This window comes from Dasypus novemcinctus, chromosome 10 (genome assembly GCF_030445035.2).
Source record: "Dasypus novemcinctus isolate mDasNov1 chromosome 10, mDasNov1.1.hap2, whole genome shotgun sequence".
In the NCBI taxonomy this organism is placed as follows: Eukaryota; Metazoa; Chordata; class Mammalia; order Cingulata; family Dasypodidae; genus Dasypus; species Dasypus novemcinctus.
The window spans coordinates 1824668-1839733 of record NC_080682.1 but is presented as its reverse complement, the minus strand read 5'-3'; the positions used below and the strand labels follow the sequence as shown (position 1 = coordinate 1839733).

At 69.6% G+C, this 15066-nt stretch overlaps 1 protein-coding gene across 6 annotated transcripts; it reads right to left on the bottom strand.

Moving 5' to 3' along the window:
* Nucleotides 1–19: 19 nt before the first annotated feature.
* TNNT3 (troponin T3, fast skeletal type) lies at nt 20–14817 on the bottom strand. 6 transcript variants are annotated; one of them, XM_058304939.2, is made up of 15 exons: nt 14734–14817; nt 12376–12410; nt 12216–12229; nt 11953–11967; nt 9933–9950; nt 9339–9353; nt 7080–7098; nt 4501–4546; nt 3609–3725; nt 3432–3509; nt 3080–3193; nt 2888–2997; nt 2695–2785; nt 1887–1927; nt 20–301 (listed from the first exon to the last, which is right to left on the bottom strand). In XM_058304939.2, exons 2-15 carry the CDS (start codon nt 12390–12392, stop codon nt 247–249), a joined length of 750 nt encoding a protein of 249 aa, XP_058160922.1. In that variant the 5' UTR covers nt 12393–12410; nt 14734–14817; the 3' UTR covers nt 20–246. The 6 variants fall into 6 exon arrangements, with proteins under 6 accessions (XP_058160922.1, XP_058160919.1, XP_058160921.1 ...); XM_058304936.2 differs by lacking the exon at nt 9339–9353 and adding an exon at nt 7618–7653; XM_058304938.2 differs by lacking the exon at nt 1887–1927 and adding an exon at nt 1418–1458 and having other exon boundaries at nt 21–301.
* Nucleotides 14818–15066: the final 249 nt, after the last annotated feature.

Below are 15066 nucleotides of genomic sequence, written 5' to 3'. Positions count from 1 at the left end.
CCCTGCGGACCCCCCAATGCACAAGCACGAGCTGGTAAGGGGAGCCTGCACGCTTTATTCACAGGCCCCGAGGGGGGGGGGCACAGCGAGGACAGAGCGTCGGGGCGTGTCGGGGGCATGCCCGCTGCCGGGGCTGGGAGGGGGCCTCGGCCTGGGGTCTGCGAGGCATGCTGGGGGTCTCCCGGGCCGAGAGGGACGGGGGGGCGGGTCTGCGCCTCGGGGTCCTCCTGGGCGGCCCCTGCCCCTTCACTTCCAGCGCCCGCCGACCTTGCCCTTGGCGGCGGACCCGGCCTTCTTGCTGCTGCAGGAGGGAAGCGGGCTCGCCTGAGCACAGCGCGGGGGGCAGCGACCCCCGCCCAGCCCGCCCAGCTCTGCAGACCCCCCCGGCGCCCCCGCCCCACGTGCGCTGCCCTCACGGCCAAGCGGCGCCCACTCACCTGTCGCTGGCCCTGGCCGGGGGCCCGTGTGGCTTTGTGCCAAGGTGGTCAGTGTGGTTAGGTGGGTGGGTGGGGGACTGGCGCAGCAACCTGGGCTCGCCCCCACCCTCCCTTCCCCGCCTGAGGGCTGCCGGGCGGCCACGCAGGACCTGAGGTCCGCTCGGCCCTGGAGGCCCGTCCCCGCGGACGCTTCCGCAGCCTCAGCCCTGTGGCCACTGGCTGGGGCCTGGGACCTGCCCTCCGAGAGGACGTGCCCACCCCGGAGCTGAGAGGGAGCCAGGGGCCACAGAGGGCAGTGGCTGAGCCCCAGGTGGCTGCCCCCTCCCCGGCGGCCCATGGAAGCTGGCTGAGGAGGAAGCCGTGTCCTGGTGGCCGTGCCCTGGCCCGAGCCCTTTGGCGGGGGGGGGGTCTACGGGCCCCAGAGTAGCGCCCCCCATCCATGCTCGCCCTGCCCGGCATGCACGTGCACACATGCGTGGCAGCCCCAGGGGCCTGTGTCCACCCCTACCCCGCACGGCAGAGACCAGGGCATGTCCCCTTCCCCCGCACGTGCTCGGGCAGCCGGGGGGACGCACGGCCCCAGGGGGGAGGAGAACACCCCAGGGGGCGCCTCACGGCCCCGGCAGCCCCGGAGAGCCCCCAGGCACCTGGCGGCCCCGCAGCGGTAAACGGCCTAAGGGCCGGTGGGGGCCCGTGAGCCCAGGCCTGCGGGTGGCAGGCGGCTTCTCCCGGCTCTCCTGGGCGCGGTGGGCACGGGCTTTGGTAGACGGAGGCCCCGGTCTGGAGGGGCCGAGCCAGCCTTGCAGGGAGAGGACCGGCCGCCCCGGGGCCTCCTGCCCGCGCCCCCACCCCCCCCCCCCCCCCCCCCCGTTCGCCCTGGTCTCTGCGTGCCGGGCGGGGGTGCGCCCTGCGGCACGGGCCCGCGGCGGGGTTAGTGGGTTACTGCCCCCCGAGGGCCGGCGGCGGGGGCGGCCACTCACTGCTTCTGGGCCTGGTCGATGCGGCTCCTGAGGTTGGTGATCTGCAACAACAAGGCAACTCACTGCGACCCGGCTCCGGCGGGGGGCCTTGCGGCCCAGCCTCCACGGCCTTCTGCTCCCGGCCCCCCCGGGCGCCACAGGGCCACGACACGCGGCGGCTGCCAAGCTGCCCACTTACCTGCGCCCGTGCGGCTGTGGGGCGGGCACAGGGCAGGGCCCGCTGCGCCCCTCCCGGGCCTGCCCCGGCGCCGGAGACTCGTCCACCCCCCCCCCCACCCAGCCCTTCCCCGCCGGCCCCCGGGGGGCTGCGGCCACCCCGAGAGCCACCGGCCAGAGCGGGGCGGGCGGCGGGAGGGCGGCGTCCCCGGGCCGTGCCCGTGCCCCCGGCGCCCCGGCCCTCCCGCGCCTGCCATGCCGGAGGCTCGCTGCGCACTGCACGCCCAGGCGCCCGCGCACTCTGGGTACTCACAACTTGGCCAGCATCTCCACTCTGGCCCGCACCGTCATGATCTGGAGGACCGAGGCGGTCACAGGCCCGCGGGGGCCGGCCAGGGGCCCTCGGGGCGGGGGGACGGAGGGCTGTGCCCCCCGGCGTGCCCCGCGTCCCCTCCCAGGACGGCCCCGGCAGGTGAGGGCCGCCCTCCGTCCGGGAAGGGGGGGACCAAGGCCCGCCCGAGCCCCTGCCCTCTCGGCTGCCTTGGTGGGCACAGCTGGGGTGTCAGAGCTTACACCCAGGACACACCACCCTGGGCCCGCGCGGCCCCTGCACAGCTTGGCTTCCCCGACGGGCCCGGCCCGTCATCTCGTGCCCCCACACAGCCCGCCCCAGGGACCCCGGCCTTTCCCCCCCGGGGAACAGTGGATGGCTGGACTCCAGCCCCATGCCCGGCCACTGCGGTGGGGGTGTGCGTCACCCCACTGCCTGCTCGGAGGCCGGCGAGGGCCCCGTCACCCCGGGAGAGGAGGAGGAGGGGACCCAGACTCCGAGAGGGCCTCGGGGGGCCGGGACCTGGCCTGCGGGGAGGGGAGGTTGCACTTGATGACACTGTGGATGCCCCTCAAGCCCAAGGGAGACGCCCCCCCCGCCAGGCTTGCCCGCGGGGCCCCCAGGGCTGGGCTGGCCACTCAGGCCGCCGCCGTGACCCGCCCCGGGGATGCGCCCTGGCAGGGACGCCCGCCACGTGGCCGTGGGTGTGGGCGCCTGCAGGTGTGTCCACCGGACGGCGGGGCCCCTGGCGGGAGACCGAGGCGGCCAGCAGGGCCCGGCCCGGACTCACGTCGTATTTCTGGCGCTTCAGCTTCTCCGCAAACTCGAACTTGTCGATCTCCAGCTGGTGCAGGGTGTCCCAGAGCTCCTTGGCCTTGTCCCTGGGGAGGCAGGAGGGAGAGCGTGGCCGGAGAGGCCCGGAGAGGGCAGCCAGGCCCCCACGGAGCCACGGGCCCAGGACCCCGGCCCGGGCGTGCCCGCACCTGAGCTTGTCCTCGCTGAGGTGGTCGATGTTGAGCGGCTTGCGCCTCTCCGCCAGGATCTTCTTCTTCATCTCGCGGGCCGTCTGCTTCTTGCCCCTCTTCTGGTCAGCCTGGAGCGGGGGGCGGGCGAGGGCGGGGCTGGTCTCAGGCCGGCTGCGCCGCGCGGGCTCCCCGCCTGGGCCCGGGGCTCACCTTGGCCAGGTAACTGCTGTAGTTGGCCCCCATGGAGGACAGAGCCTTCTTCTTCTTCATGTCGTCCTCGGCCCTCCTCTTGGCGTCCTCCTCCTCCCTGCGGGCCTTCTCCTCCTGCGGGGGGCGGCGGGATGCTCAGGGGCACGGCCAGGCCTCGGGCCCCCTGCTGGGCTCGGAACTTCCTGGAAGCTCCAGGGCCCGGTCAGCTGGCCCCGTGGCGGGGGCTTCTGTGGCCCGAGGCAGCGACCGTGGGCCAGCGGGCATCGCAGGGGCGGGGAGGCCGGAGACCCCCGTGTCGTCCCGGCCTGCGGCCCCGGCTGGTCAGGGCGTGGGAAGGGGCGGCGGGCCTCACCGCCAGCCTGTTCTGGCGCTCCCTCTCCTTCTCAGCGCGGATCCGCTGCTGTTCGGCTCTCTCCGCGCGGCGCTTCTCCTGCGGCCAGAGGACCAGATCAGCCCAGCGCCCCGCCGCCCGAGCGCGGCCACCACGCTGAAGGCGGGGAAACTGAGGCAGGGACGGCCCGGTACTCACGATTCTTTCCTTGAGAGCGATCAGCTCCTCCTCCTCCTTCTTCCGAGCTTCAAAGTGGTTGTCGATGAGGGCCTGGAGCTCCATGAGGTCTTTGTTCTGGCGCTTCTTCTGGATGTCCTAGGGCAGGAGAGGCCCCTCAGCGCCCGCCCGCCAGCGCCCGCCCCGCAGCCAGCAGCACCGCCCTTTGCTCCAGGTAGAAGCGCTGGCTCCTCAGGCTGCTGCGGACGCCGAGAGCCGAGCGAGGCCTGTTGCCCTTGCCACAGCTGCACGGCCGCGGCCCCTGTGCCCACCCCAGGGCCTGGGGTGCCGGTCCTGAGCCACAGGTAAGGAGGGTGCCCAGTGGGGGGTCCAGGCTCTGCCCGGCCGCGAGGTCATCAGAGCCCCTGGGACGGGCTGGCTCCACCCCGGCCCCATCGTCAGGGCCACCCCACACGGGCTGGCAGAGGGCAGGCTGGCCGTGAACTAATTCGGGGATAGACAAGTGGACAGATGGGTAAATCGATGGAGAGATGGGTGGATGGAAGGCTGGATAGGTGGAGAGAGAACGAGTGGAGGTATGGTAGGAGGGATGGCTGGGTGGATGGAAGGATGTGGGGGTGGGCGGGGGGCTGGATGGGTGAGTGGGCTGGTGGGTGGGTGGATGGAGGGTGGATGGAGAGAGGGACAGATGCATGAGTGGGTGGGTGGGTGCTGAGTGGCCAGGTGCCTGTGCAGTGGACGCACGCATGGAGGCCTGGGTGGGTGTTGAGTGGATGGAGAGACGGATGAGGGCATGTACGCTGTGACGGATGAGTGAACTGAGGCGTTAGTGCCTGGAAGCGGGAAGCCTGGCCTGAGCCCGGAGGCCGAGGGGTAGGCAGGGCGCGGTGCAGCCCCGGGTGCCCTGACTTACATCGAAGTCGACTTTCTCCCCTTCCGGGATCTTGGGAGCGGTGAGCCTGCGGAGAGAGGCTTAGCAGCGAGGACGGCCGGAGGCCCCGGCAGCAGGGCCGGCCAGACCCCCGCCGACCCCGGCCCCGGGCGGCCTCCTGCCCGCACCTGGCGGCGGCCCTTTGCCCAGCGGTCAGCCGCCTGCCCTTTGTTCTTTTCAGATTTATCACCCGCGGCCTGAGAGCGGCTTGACCCCTTGGAGAACGTGTCAGCCTTTGTGTCCTATTCTGTTCACCAGCGTCGGAACGTTCGAGGCTGGCCGTAGCCCGCTGCCCGGAGCAGGGCACCCTGGGTCTCCTCAAACACACGAGTGGCCGGTCAGCCTGGACGGGCCCTGGGGCCGCGGGGCCTCTCTGGCCGGGAAGGGCCGCTCGCAGCCCTTGGCATCTCCCTGGCCCCTCTTTCCATCTTCTTTTCTGGGGACCCCGAGGCAAGGGGAGAAGGGGGGCTGGAGGGAGCCCCTTGAGGGGCCCGGGAGCGCTGCCCCTGGCTCGCCCCCGCCGCAGTCAGCCCGGCGCCCCCCACTGCCGGCATTCCAGAGGGACGAAAGAGTTAAAACCACCGCCGCCACTCTGGAGGAGCAGCCGTAGAGGAAAGTGTAACCGAATATCGATCAAGCTGCTGGAGGGGGGAGGACTTGCTAAGCTCAGAAGCTGCAGAGAAGGTCCCGCCGAGGGGCAGGGGGCCAGATGACTGCGTGCAAATGAGAAACGTATGTATGTGAAAAAAGGCAAGAACCGAGAGGCAAAAAAAAGAGGCCAGGCTAGAAAAATATTCTCAGCAAATGTGGAGAAGACTTGATATCCTTATGTAAACCGACAGTTAAGGAAAACAGACGCCTCGCCCGATAGATAAATGAGCAACGGGCATAAACGACCCCTTCTCAGAAGAACCCCGGTTACGGCTCCGGGGAAGCTTCGCCCTCCTGGTAATCAGAGGAATGCGGAGGAAAACAACCCCAAGGTGCCCGCTGCTCATCCATCACGGGCTCCCGTGTGAAAGCGGCGTTCTTGTCCTGGGGTGAAGAGGCGCAGATGTGCGCAGGGCGCGGGGGAGCGGCTCTGGCAGGGCCCTCGCGGAAAGCAATTTGGCAATGGCTGTCAAAAAACCTTAAGAACGTTCCTACTCTTTGACCCAGTAATTCCAGTTCTGGGAACGTGGCCTAGGGAAATAACCCTAAAGACGGAAAACGCTTTCCACCCAGCGTTATTTATGACAGTAAAATACTGGGGAGAGCTTTTCATGCCCCACAATGGGGGGAGGGCTAGGAAAATTATGGTTTGTCCACCATTGGAATATTATGTGGCCATTCAAAATATTAAGGAGACTATGTGAAAACATGGAAAAATACTTGGGAAGAGTGCTAAATTGTAAAAAAGCCGAATTCAAGGTCGTAGGATGGTGTGCAGCGTTAGACACGGCGCAGCGCTTACACTTCTTTTTTTTACAGACCGTGTGTATGGAAAAAGACTGGAAAGAAATAAAGTTCTGTTTTTTTTTTTAAAATGTCGTTCCACTCTTTTCCACGGTCTAGCTGGGTGGGTGGGAAAATTGGAGGTGATTTTTTTCTTCATTAGACTTTTAAGTATTTTCCAAGTTTCCCTTGATGAGGTGTCGTGTTTTCATAATGAACGCACAAACAGCTTTATTTAAAAGCTAGAACCTAGCTGGTGATCCTGACTTGCTTGATTGGAAATTGCTGAAAACTCAAGTGCGAGCGATGGAAATGGGCTACGTGCCCCCTGACCCGATTTTGGCCTGTCCGTCCAGAGTCCCCGATAGCCTCACCGAGGGGGGAGCAGAACCCTGGGTGTGTGCTAATTCGCTCTAAAATTCCATATCGTGCAGAGCAGAAAGCTGGCAAGAATATTCAGAGGAATAAAGGGAGGGATCGTGCGGAGCTGGGGGCTTGGAAGTCACAGCAACGGGATTAAAAACAATCCCTCCCTGGCTCCCAAAGGAGCTGAGTGGGGGGACCGACCCTCCAGAAGAGGGTCAGAGGGCCTCAGTGGGCCCGGGCCATGTGCGCTTCAGGGCTGGGCCGTGCTGATGTGGGTTCTGGCCTGGGGACCCCTCCCCAGCCCGCCTTCCTGTCTGCTTTCCCTTCCAGGGCCTGAGAGGCCCCGCCAGGAGAGCGGGGGCCGGAGTGGGGATGAGGGGCCCAGGGAGAGCGCCTTCCCCCCGGCGCCCTGCTTCATTCCTTCCCTTTCTCCGGCCCCCTCCCCGCTGCACCCCTTCCTTCCTGAGCCCAGGGGCCCCCCGGGGCAGAGCCTTGCCTAGCCGGGCCCCGGCGCCCACTGCTGCCAGCGCTGGGGGTGGGGCGCGAGGTCAAGCCTGCCCCTGGCCTGCAGGGACACGAGCCTCGGGCCGGCCAGCAGTTTGGACACAGAGAGGACCACCCCGCCCCCGGCCACCAGTGCCCCTTGTCGGGCCCTGCCTTCGGCCCCGGCCTTTCCAGGACCCTCTGACACCTCAGGCTTTTCTCTCAGCACAGCCCCCGCCCGCAGCCCCTGCCAGGCCCCCACCTGCCCCCCAACTCACTTGGGCCTCGGCTTCTCCTCTGGTCCCACGGTGTCAGCATGGCGGGGGAGAGAGACCAAGTGAGATGGGGCTGCCTGGCGGCCGCTGACCCCCACCCCAACCCACCAGGAGGGGCAGGGTCTCCTGCCAACTGCAGGTGTGAGAAAGACTTGGGGGGTCCCGGGGGAAGCGCCTGGGGGGAGAACCAGGACCTCCAGGAGGAGGGGGCAGAGGGGAAGAGGAGAGGAAGATGCAAGAATGGGGGGGGGTAGCGCCTCTGCGCCCGGGGCGGGGGAGGGGGTGGAGGAGAACCGAGGGGCCGGGTGGGGGGTCTGGAAACGGGCGAGAAGCCTGGAGAAGAGGAGGGGGCCGGGGCTCCCCTCCTGCCCGGGCCCCACCGCGTGCCCGGCCGGCGCCCTGGACAGCGGGTCGGCGCCTGCGAGGCCGCGCAGCCTGTGGCCGTGCAAAGCCGGCCGGGGAGCAGTGACGGACGGACAGACGGAGCGGCCGGGGCCGGGGCCGGGAGGCGGCGTGCTGGCGCGGGGCGAGCCGGCCTTACCTTCCCCCAGCTCGTCCTGCTCGGCCTCGGTGGCCTCTTCACGGGCGCAAGCGGACATGCAAGAGAAAGGCCAGGGCAGCAGGCGCGTCGGGGCAAGCGGGCGCGGCGGTCAGCGGGCACGGGCCCCCCTTGCCCCTGGGGCCGTGGAGGGGGCCCGGCGCCGTGGGGCCGGAGGAGCCGGGGGGCAGCCCCCAGAAGGGGGCTCCGGCCTCTTCCAGGCCGTTCTCTGGGAAAGCCGAGACCCCCCCGGCACCGGCCCCCAAGCTGAGGGGCGCCCGGCGGCCGTGGGCCGTGCTGGGGGGGCCCTGCCGGCCCAGGCGCCCCGGATACCGCGGAGCTAAATGAGCCTCTGGGGTCCCTGCGCTGCGGGCCTGGTTCCCCTCTAGTGGGCCTGGGGGGAGGCAGACCCTGGGCCGAGCGAGGCCTTGGGGTCCCCGGCTGCAGCCCCCCTCGCACCGCCCCCCCCAGCTTGCAGCTCAGGTGGTTGGCAGGACCGCCCCCCCCGCCATGCCCACCAACAGCTCCCCCCGCAGATTTTCCAGGTGGGGCTGATGTCCTTGCAGGGAGGGGGTCGCAAGCACAGGGACCTGAGCGGGAAGAGGGGGCGCCCGGGGGCAGGAGCCTGGCGGAGGGGCCCGGGACCAGCTGTTGGGTCAAGAAGGTAAACGAGCCGCTGAACGGGGTGTCCTTAGTTACGGGGCCCGCGAAGCAGCCCCTGACGGGGGTCCCGGGGTGCGCGGGCTCCGGGGCCAGGGCAGCGGGCGAGGGGCGGAGCGGGGAGGACAGGCGCCATGCGGCCGCAGGCCAAGCGGCCCAGCTCCCCAGCCGGCCTGCGCGGGGTGCCGCCCCCGGGGCTGCCAGCCGGCCCCTCCCGGCCCCCCGCCCCCGGCGCGGGCGCTGGCTCCAGCACGGCCTGGCGCCCCCCAGCGGGCCTGCGCGCCCACCATCCCACCCCGGGGCGAAGCCCGGCCTTGGCCAGCGCACGTCTCCCTTCTGCACACGCTGCTCTAGGAGCCTGTGCACAGGGGCTCCAGGCCCAGCCGGGGTCCCCGGAGCCCCCCGAGGTACCACGTGAACAGGGCGGCCTGAGAAGGGCCCAAACCCTGTTACCCGCAGCCCCCTGGCCTCCGTCCCGCGGCGCAGCTGCTCCCAGAGGGTGAAGGCCCACGCAGGGGCCTCCTCGTGCCAGGCCTGTGCGCTCGGGCCCACCACGGCTGGGGTGCCAGGGGGGCGCTGACTGCTCCCAGCACACTCGGCCGCCAGCGGTTCCGGGTCCTGCAGCCGCCCACCTTGGGCTCAGCCCAGCTCTCTACTTCACCCCACTTTCCCCTCCACCCTGCTCGGCCTCGCCCCTCCTTATTCTCCCTCTCTGGTCCACCTGCCCTGCCTCTCCTCCTGTCTTCTCCACCTCACCCTGATGGACAATGAGAGTCCTAGTGGACCCCAGCACCGTCCCTCCAGAGCCCACGTCCCTCTCGGAGACCCTACATTCCTCAAAGCTGGGCCCCCTATGTCTTCTTGCTGGTGATCCAGGAAGGCCCCCCACCCCTGGCAGAAGCTTGCACCCATTGCCCAGCCCTGTTGAGCCACACTCCAGGCCAAGCTTGCCCACCCCCATGCCCCCCACAGGCCAGCACTGGCCGGGCACGGCCAATGGTCATGAGGCGGGGGACAGTGAGGACAGGAAGGAGAGCGCAGGGCCCCGGAGCTCGCTGACGTACCTTCCTGTACCTCCTCTGCAGGCCGTGGCGTGGGGGACACGTGGGGAGAGAGGGAGGGAGAAGGCTGTGAGCGCACCCTCGCTTGGGGGCTCCTGTGCCCCCCCATGGCACACGCGTGCACACGCCCACACGGGTGAAGTCATGCCACGTACCTGGTACATGGACTTCACAAGAAGCAAGGCCGCAGGTCAGAGGTCACGGGAGAGAGGGTCCGAGGTTAGTGGAGGCAGCCCCAAACGGCCCCACGCGGGGGTCTCTGGCCTCGGCCCCAGTGGGGGTCCCCGAGAGGGCTCGGGTGGGGAGGCGCGGCCCCTGCCCCTCTGCTTAAACGGTGGCCGTGGTTAGTGGGTTACTCCAGGGCCACATGTGGGGGCCCCTGGCCGGCCTGGCTCCCTGCCCTGGCCCCGCCCCCCCCATCCTGCTCTTGGGTCCAGCCGGCCCGGGCTCCACATGGGGGCCAGAAGTCCTGAATTCTCAGAGGCTTCTGCGGGGCAGGGGGGGGGGTTAGGTGGAGCGCACTGCACGCCCTTAGGGGGACAGTCCAGAACAGGGGCGCAGTGGGGGCGGAGGCGGACGTGGGCCCGGCCCACTTACCTTCCTCCTGGGCCTCTTCTGAGGTGGGAGCCCATGGTCGATGGGAGGGAGAGAGGGGGCACAGGCAGCCGTCAGGGCAGGGCGCGGCCCACCGAGTCGGCCCTGTGCTGCCCGGCAGCGGCCGTGCCTGGCGGGGACTTGGGGGTGGCCTGGCCACCCCCAGCCGAGCCGCGGAGGGCAGGGGTCCCAGGCTCGGGTGGGGGCCCCGGTCAGAGGCTCTTCCCCCTCGCGGAGCCCCACGAGGCCTTCCCCGGGGGGGCCGAGGGCAGAGTGGCCCTGGGGTCCTGGGAGAGGGGCCCGCTGAGTCCAGCGGGGGCTGGAAGGAGGTGGCCGAGCGGGGCTTCCGGAAGGCCCCGGCCTGGGCGTCTGCGTGGGCACTGTGCGGAGACGCCGAGGGGCTCGTGCCGGCCCCCCACCCCCCGCCGGGCACGCACCTGCCCCTGGGAGGAGCCCCGCCCCTGGCCCCGCCCACAGCCTCTTTCCACTTTTCCGTCTGGAAAGGCCGTATGTGTTCACGCTGTTAGTGTAGCCAAGTGTTTCCAAAATGTCCTCAATGCGCAGCACCCGGCCAAGGCCCGTGCCAGCATGTCCCGAGCCCGAGCACGGCGCCTGCACCGGTTCCCAGGGCCTGGCACAGTGCCCCAGCCCACCCACACCTGCCTGGGAGTGAGGCACAGCCCCTGGCCCCCGACCCCTGGCAGGAGACGTGGGGTGCCAGAGATTGTAAGGAGGAGGGAGGAGAGGGAGAGAAACAAGGGAGGGAGAGAGGGAGAGAGGGAGGGAGGGGGAGGGAGAGGCAGAGAGACGGGGGGATGGTCCAGGGTCCCTGTGGCCCGTGCACCCTGTGGCCTGTGGGTCCCTGTGGCTCATGTACAATGACTTGTGGGTCCCTGTGGCTCATGTACGCTGTGACCTGTAGATCCCTGTGGCCCGTGAACACTGTGACTCGTGGGTCCCTGTGGCCCCTGGGTCCTCTGGCCCATGTACTCTGTGACCCATGGGTCCCTGTGGCCTGTGGGTCCCTGTGGCTCGTGGGTCCCTGTGGCCTGTGGGTCCCTGTGGCCTGTGGGTCCCTGTGGCCTGTGTACTCTGTGGCTCGTGTACCCTGTGGCCTGTGGGTCCCTGTGGCCTGTGGGTCCTGTGGCCTGTGGGTCCTGTGGCCCATGTACCCTGAGACTTGTGGGTCCCTGTGGCCCATGTACCCTGTGGCCTGTGGGCCCTGTGGCCCGTGGGTCCTGTGGCCTGTCTGTGGGTCCCTGTGGCCTGTGGGTCCTGTGGCCCATGTACCCTGAGACTTGTGGGTCCCTGTGGCCCATGTACCCTGTGGCCCGTGGGTCCTGTGGCCTGTCTGTGGGTCCCTGTGGCCTGTGGGTCCTGTGGCCCATGTACCCTGAGACTTGTGGGTCCCTGTGGCCCATGTACCCTATGGCCCATGGGTCCTGTGGCCTGTGTACCCTGTGGCCTGTGGGTCCCTGTGGCCCGTGGGTCCCTGTGGCCCGTGTACCCTGAGACTTGTGGGTCCCTGTGGCCCATGTACCCTGTGGCCTGTGGGCCCTGTGGCCCGTGTACCCTGTGGCCTATGGGTCCCTGTGGCCTGTGGGTCCTGTGGCCCATGTACCCTGAGACTTGTGGGTCCCTGTGGCCCATGTACCCTGTGGCCTGTGGGCCCTGTGGCCCGTGTACCCTGTGGCCCATGGGTCCTATGGCCTGTGGGTCCCTGTGGCCCATGTACCCTGTGGCCTGTGGGCCCTGTGGCCCGTGTACCCTGTGGCCTATTGGTCCCTGTGGCCCGTGTACCCTGTGGCCCGTGGGCCCTGTGGCCCATGGTTCTGCACAGGTGAGACTCTGATCACCAAACCCCAGCTGATCCAAGCACCCAGGGCCCTCGAGGACGAGCGGTCAGTGGCTGGCCAAGGCGCCCATGGTGTGTTGAGGGTTGGGGGGCATTGGGGGCCGGCGCTGAGGAGCCCCAGGAGGGGCCGGGGGGCAGGGGCCTGGGCGCCCCAGGGTGCAGCCTCACCTTCTTCGTACTGCTCTGTATTGGGACAGAAACAGAGTGGCCGTCAGAGGGGCCTCGGCCAGCGCGGGGGGTGACGAGGGGCCAGCCCCGTCCCCTCCCGCCCCACCCGCCCAGCGCTCCCAGCACAGGAGGGGGTGTGCAGGACACCCCGAGGAGCTGAGCGGAGGGAGGGGCGCCCATCCCTGAGGGGGCTTCCAGGCCAGGGGGCTCTGCAAGGAGAGACGTGCTGCCTCGGAGGGCAGAGGCCACGCGTGGACACTTACCCTCCACTTGTTCACTGTGGGGGGGAGAGAGAGAGGGAGAGGGAGGAGGTGAGGTGGCTTCGTCTCGGCAGTTCCTGCCAGGCATTAGCAGCCCGCGGCCTCCGACTGGGGGCCGGGGCTGGGGCCAGGGCCGGGGGGCAGCGGGCAGACTGGTACTCACACTTCCTCGTCAGACATGGTGGGAGGGGGCTGGGTCTGCGGACGGTGGGGGGGGGGAGGCACAGCATTAGGAGGCGAGGGGCTGGGGGCTGGGGCTGGGAGGGGGCACGCCCAGGCCAGCGGTGAGGCGGACCCCTCCCAGCCAGGGCCAGCCGCCTCGGCCCCTTCCCCGAGCTTGTCCTGGCCCCCCTGCCCTCCAGCCTGGCTCCCCCCCGGAGGTGGAGGTACCCACCCACCCCTGAGCCCAGGTCCACCGCGGCGGACCTGCGCCTGCCCCCGGGGGGGCCGGGTCTCCCCGTCTCCTGCCCCAGCCCCCCGCAAGAGCCTCCATCCTCCTGCGAGCCCCAAGTTCCCTTCGGGGCACGGCAGCTTCCTGCGAGGAGGGCGGCTATCTTGGGGGGTGGTCTCCCATGCGCCCCCCAGCCTCCATGGGCCCCTCTCTCAAAACCACGAGCGTGTGCGGAGGTCTCCTGCCACCCCCTCCCCGGGCTTCCCCTGAGGGGCCTGAGTGGGGGCGCCCTGGGGCTCGGGGTCTGCTTGAGCCCCCCGCCCTGGCCCGCCCAGGCTGCACACGGTCAGCGCCCAGCGCCCCCCTAGTGTCTGCGGCAGCTCCCACCCGCCTTGACCGGCTTCCGGGCGAGGGTCCCGCGGCCCCAGGGCCTGGGAACACTGCAGCTGCCTGGGAGCGCGGGCGCGGGGGGCTCTCGAGAGGGGAGCTCATTACGACATATTACATGCACTCGCTCGAAGACGATACCCGGGGCCCCAGGGAGCCCTCGTGTAACAAAAACACAAGTTCATCACCGAAAAATGCATTCGCCTCGCAGTTCTAAGGTGGGAACTGTTTTCCAAGCCCTCTTTCAAGAATGTTGATTTTCCCAGAGCAATTTAAGCTCCATGCAAAATTAAGCAACAGATATCTGCTAAATCCCTTCCAGGAAGCGCAAACGGCTCTTTCCTTCCAGAAATCCCTTCTCGGGCCTCCGCTGCCCCCCTCCAGCTCCGGCCGCCCGCCCCTCCTGGCAGCTCCTCCACCCTTGTGGGTCCCCAGGAAGAGTCCCCTGCCCCCCTCCCCGCAGCGTGAGGAGGGGCGAGAGGGGGTGGGAGGCCGGGCGCGGGGTGGCGTGGGGGGGGCCCGGGCCCGCCCCGCCGTGCCCATCTCTCACCCTGGCTGGGCCCGGGCACCTGTCGGCCGCGAGAGGGCAGCAGCTGGGCCTGCGCCCGGGAGCAGGTTATTTTTAAGGAGCTGGGGGACAGCCTGGGGTGGCCGGGGATGGACACCAAGTCAGCCAAGAAGCCTCGGCCCAGAAACCAAGACGCGGCGGCAGGGCCACCGGCCCCGCCCTCCCTGCCCCCAGCACCCACTTCTGTCCAGCACGTCCGGCCCGGGGCCTCGCAGTCCCCGCTGCCGCCACGCGAGGCACCCCACGGCAGGGTGCCTCTGGGCCCGGCCTCCCTGCCACACGGGGAGGGCGGGGGGTCAGGGGCGCTGGTGCAGGGCATGGCCTTTGGGCAGCCGAGGAGCAGCGGGGGTCAGGTTTAAGTCTGTCCCCTCGGAGGGCGAGTATGAAAATAGCGTCTGAGGTCAGCTCCTTGGGCCGCCACCCTCCTTCCCAGGTGACTAGGGGGCAGGGGAGAGCAGGTGGACCTGCCACTCCCCGGCTGGGCCTGGCTCCTCGTCCCATCTCCCCCCACAAGACGCAGCAGCCTCTGCGAAGGGCGGCAGGAGCGGGGGCTGCTGACCTCGGGAGGGACAGCCAAGCCCGAGCAGATGCGGCGGGGGGGCGCGGGTGAGGGGGACGGGCGTCACAGCGAGGGGGCACCTCTGGGGAGCCCAGGTCTCTCTGGACAGGCCGGGACAGACGTCCACGCCCGCCCTCCTCCCTCCGCCTGCCCCTGCCCTTGACCTTAGGGAGCATCCCCAAGGCGCCACAGTCAGAGTGCTTGGGTCCCAGCCACCCCATCCTCAGGCAGCCCTTCCTGGGCAGCCTTGGGTGGGCCTCCACTCCTCACCCCTGCACCTCGCTTTCCACTGCTACAAAATGGCGGCACGGGTAACCACGGCCACCCAGGGCTGCGAGGTCCGGGGGCAAGCGGACCCCTGAGGCTCTGGGCTCACCCTGCCGCGCCAACGCCCAGGACCCCCCGCTCGGCCCCCTCCTCGGCGCCCTGCCTTCTCCTTAGGACGCACCCCCTGTCCTGCCGCCCGACGGCCCCGGGCTCTCGGCTCACGGGCGCCCTCGGGGGGCGCGAACCGGCACGCTTAGACTCCTGGGGCAGCCTTGAGCTGGCAACCGGGCTCCCAGGATGTCCCCTGAGGTGGGGCCGCCCAGACTGGCCCTGGACGCCCCATACCAACCTGGGCGCCGAGACTGCAGAGGGGGCAGGTGGTACCCACACGTCAGGACCGGCTGCAGGCACTGCCCGCTGGCCCGCTGGCCCCCGTCTTATAGCAACAGCTGAGGTGGCCCCGCAGCCCATTGGCCAGCAGCAGGTGGACGGCATGCGGGCCCGTCCAGGCCTCTGACCAAGTATAGGAATGGCCGGAGGGGCCGGGGTGGCCGGGGCGCCTGCAGAAGGAGCTCCAGGCCTCCTCCTTGGCCCCCGGAGGCGTCAGCTTCTATTTTTTACACCTCGGCGGCAGGCGCATTCTTGGTGGGCTGAGCAGGGGGAGGGGAGAGGGCCCGCGTGA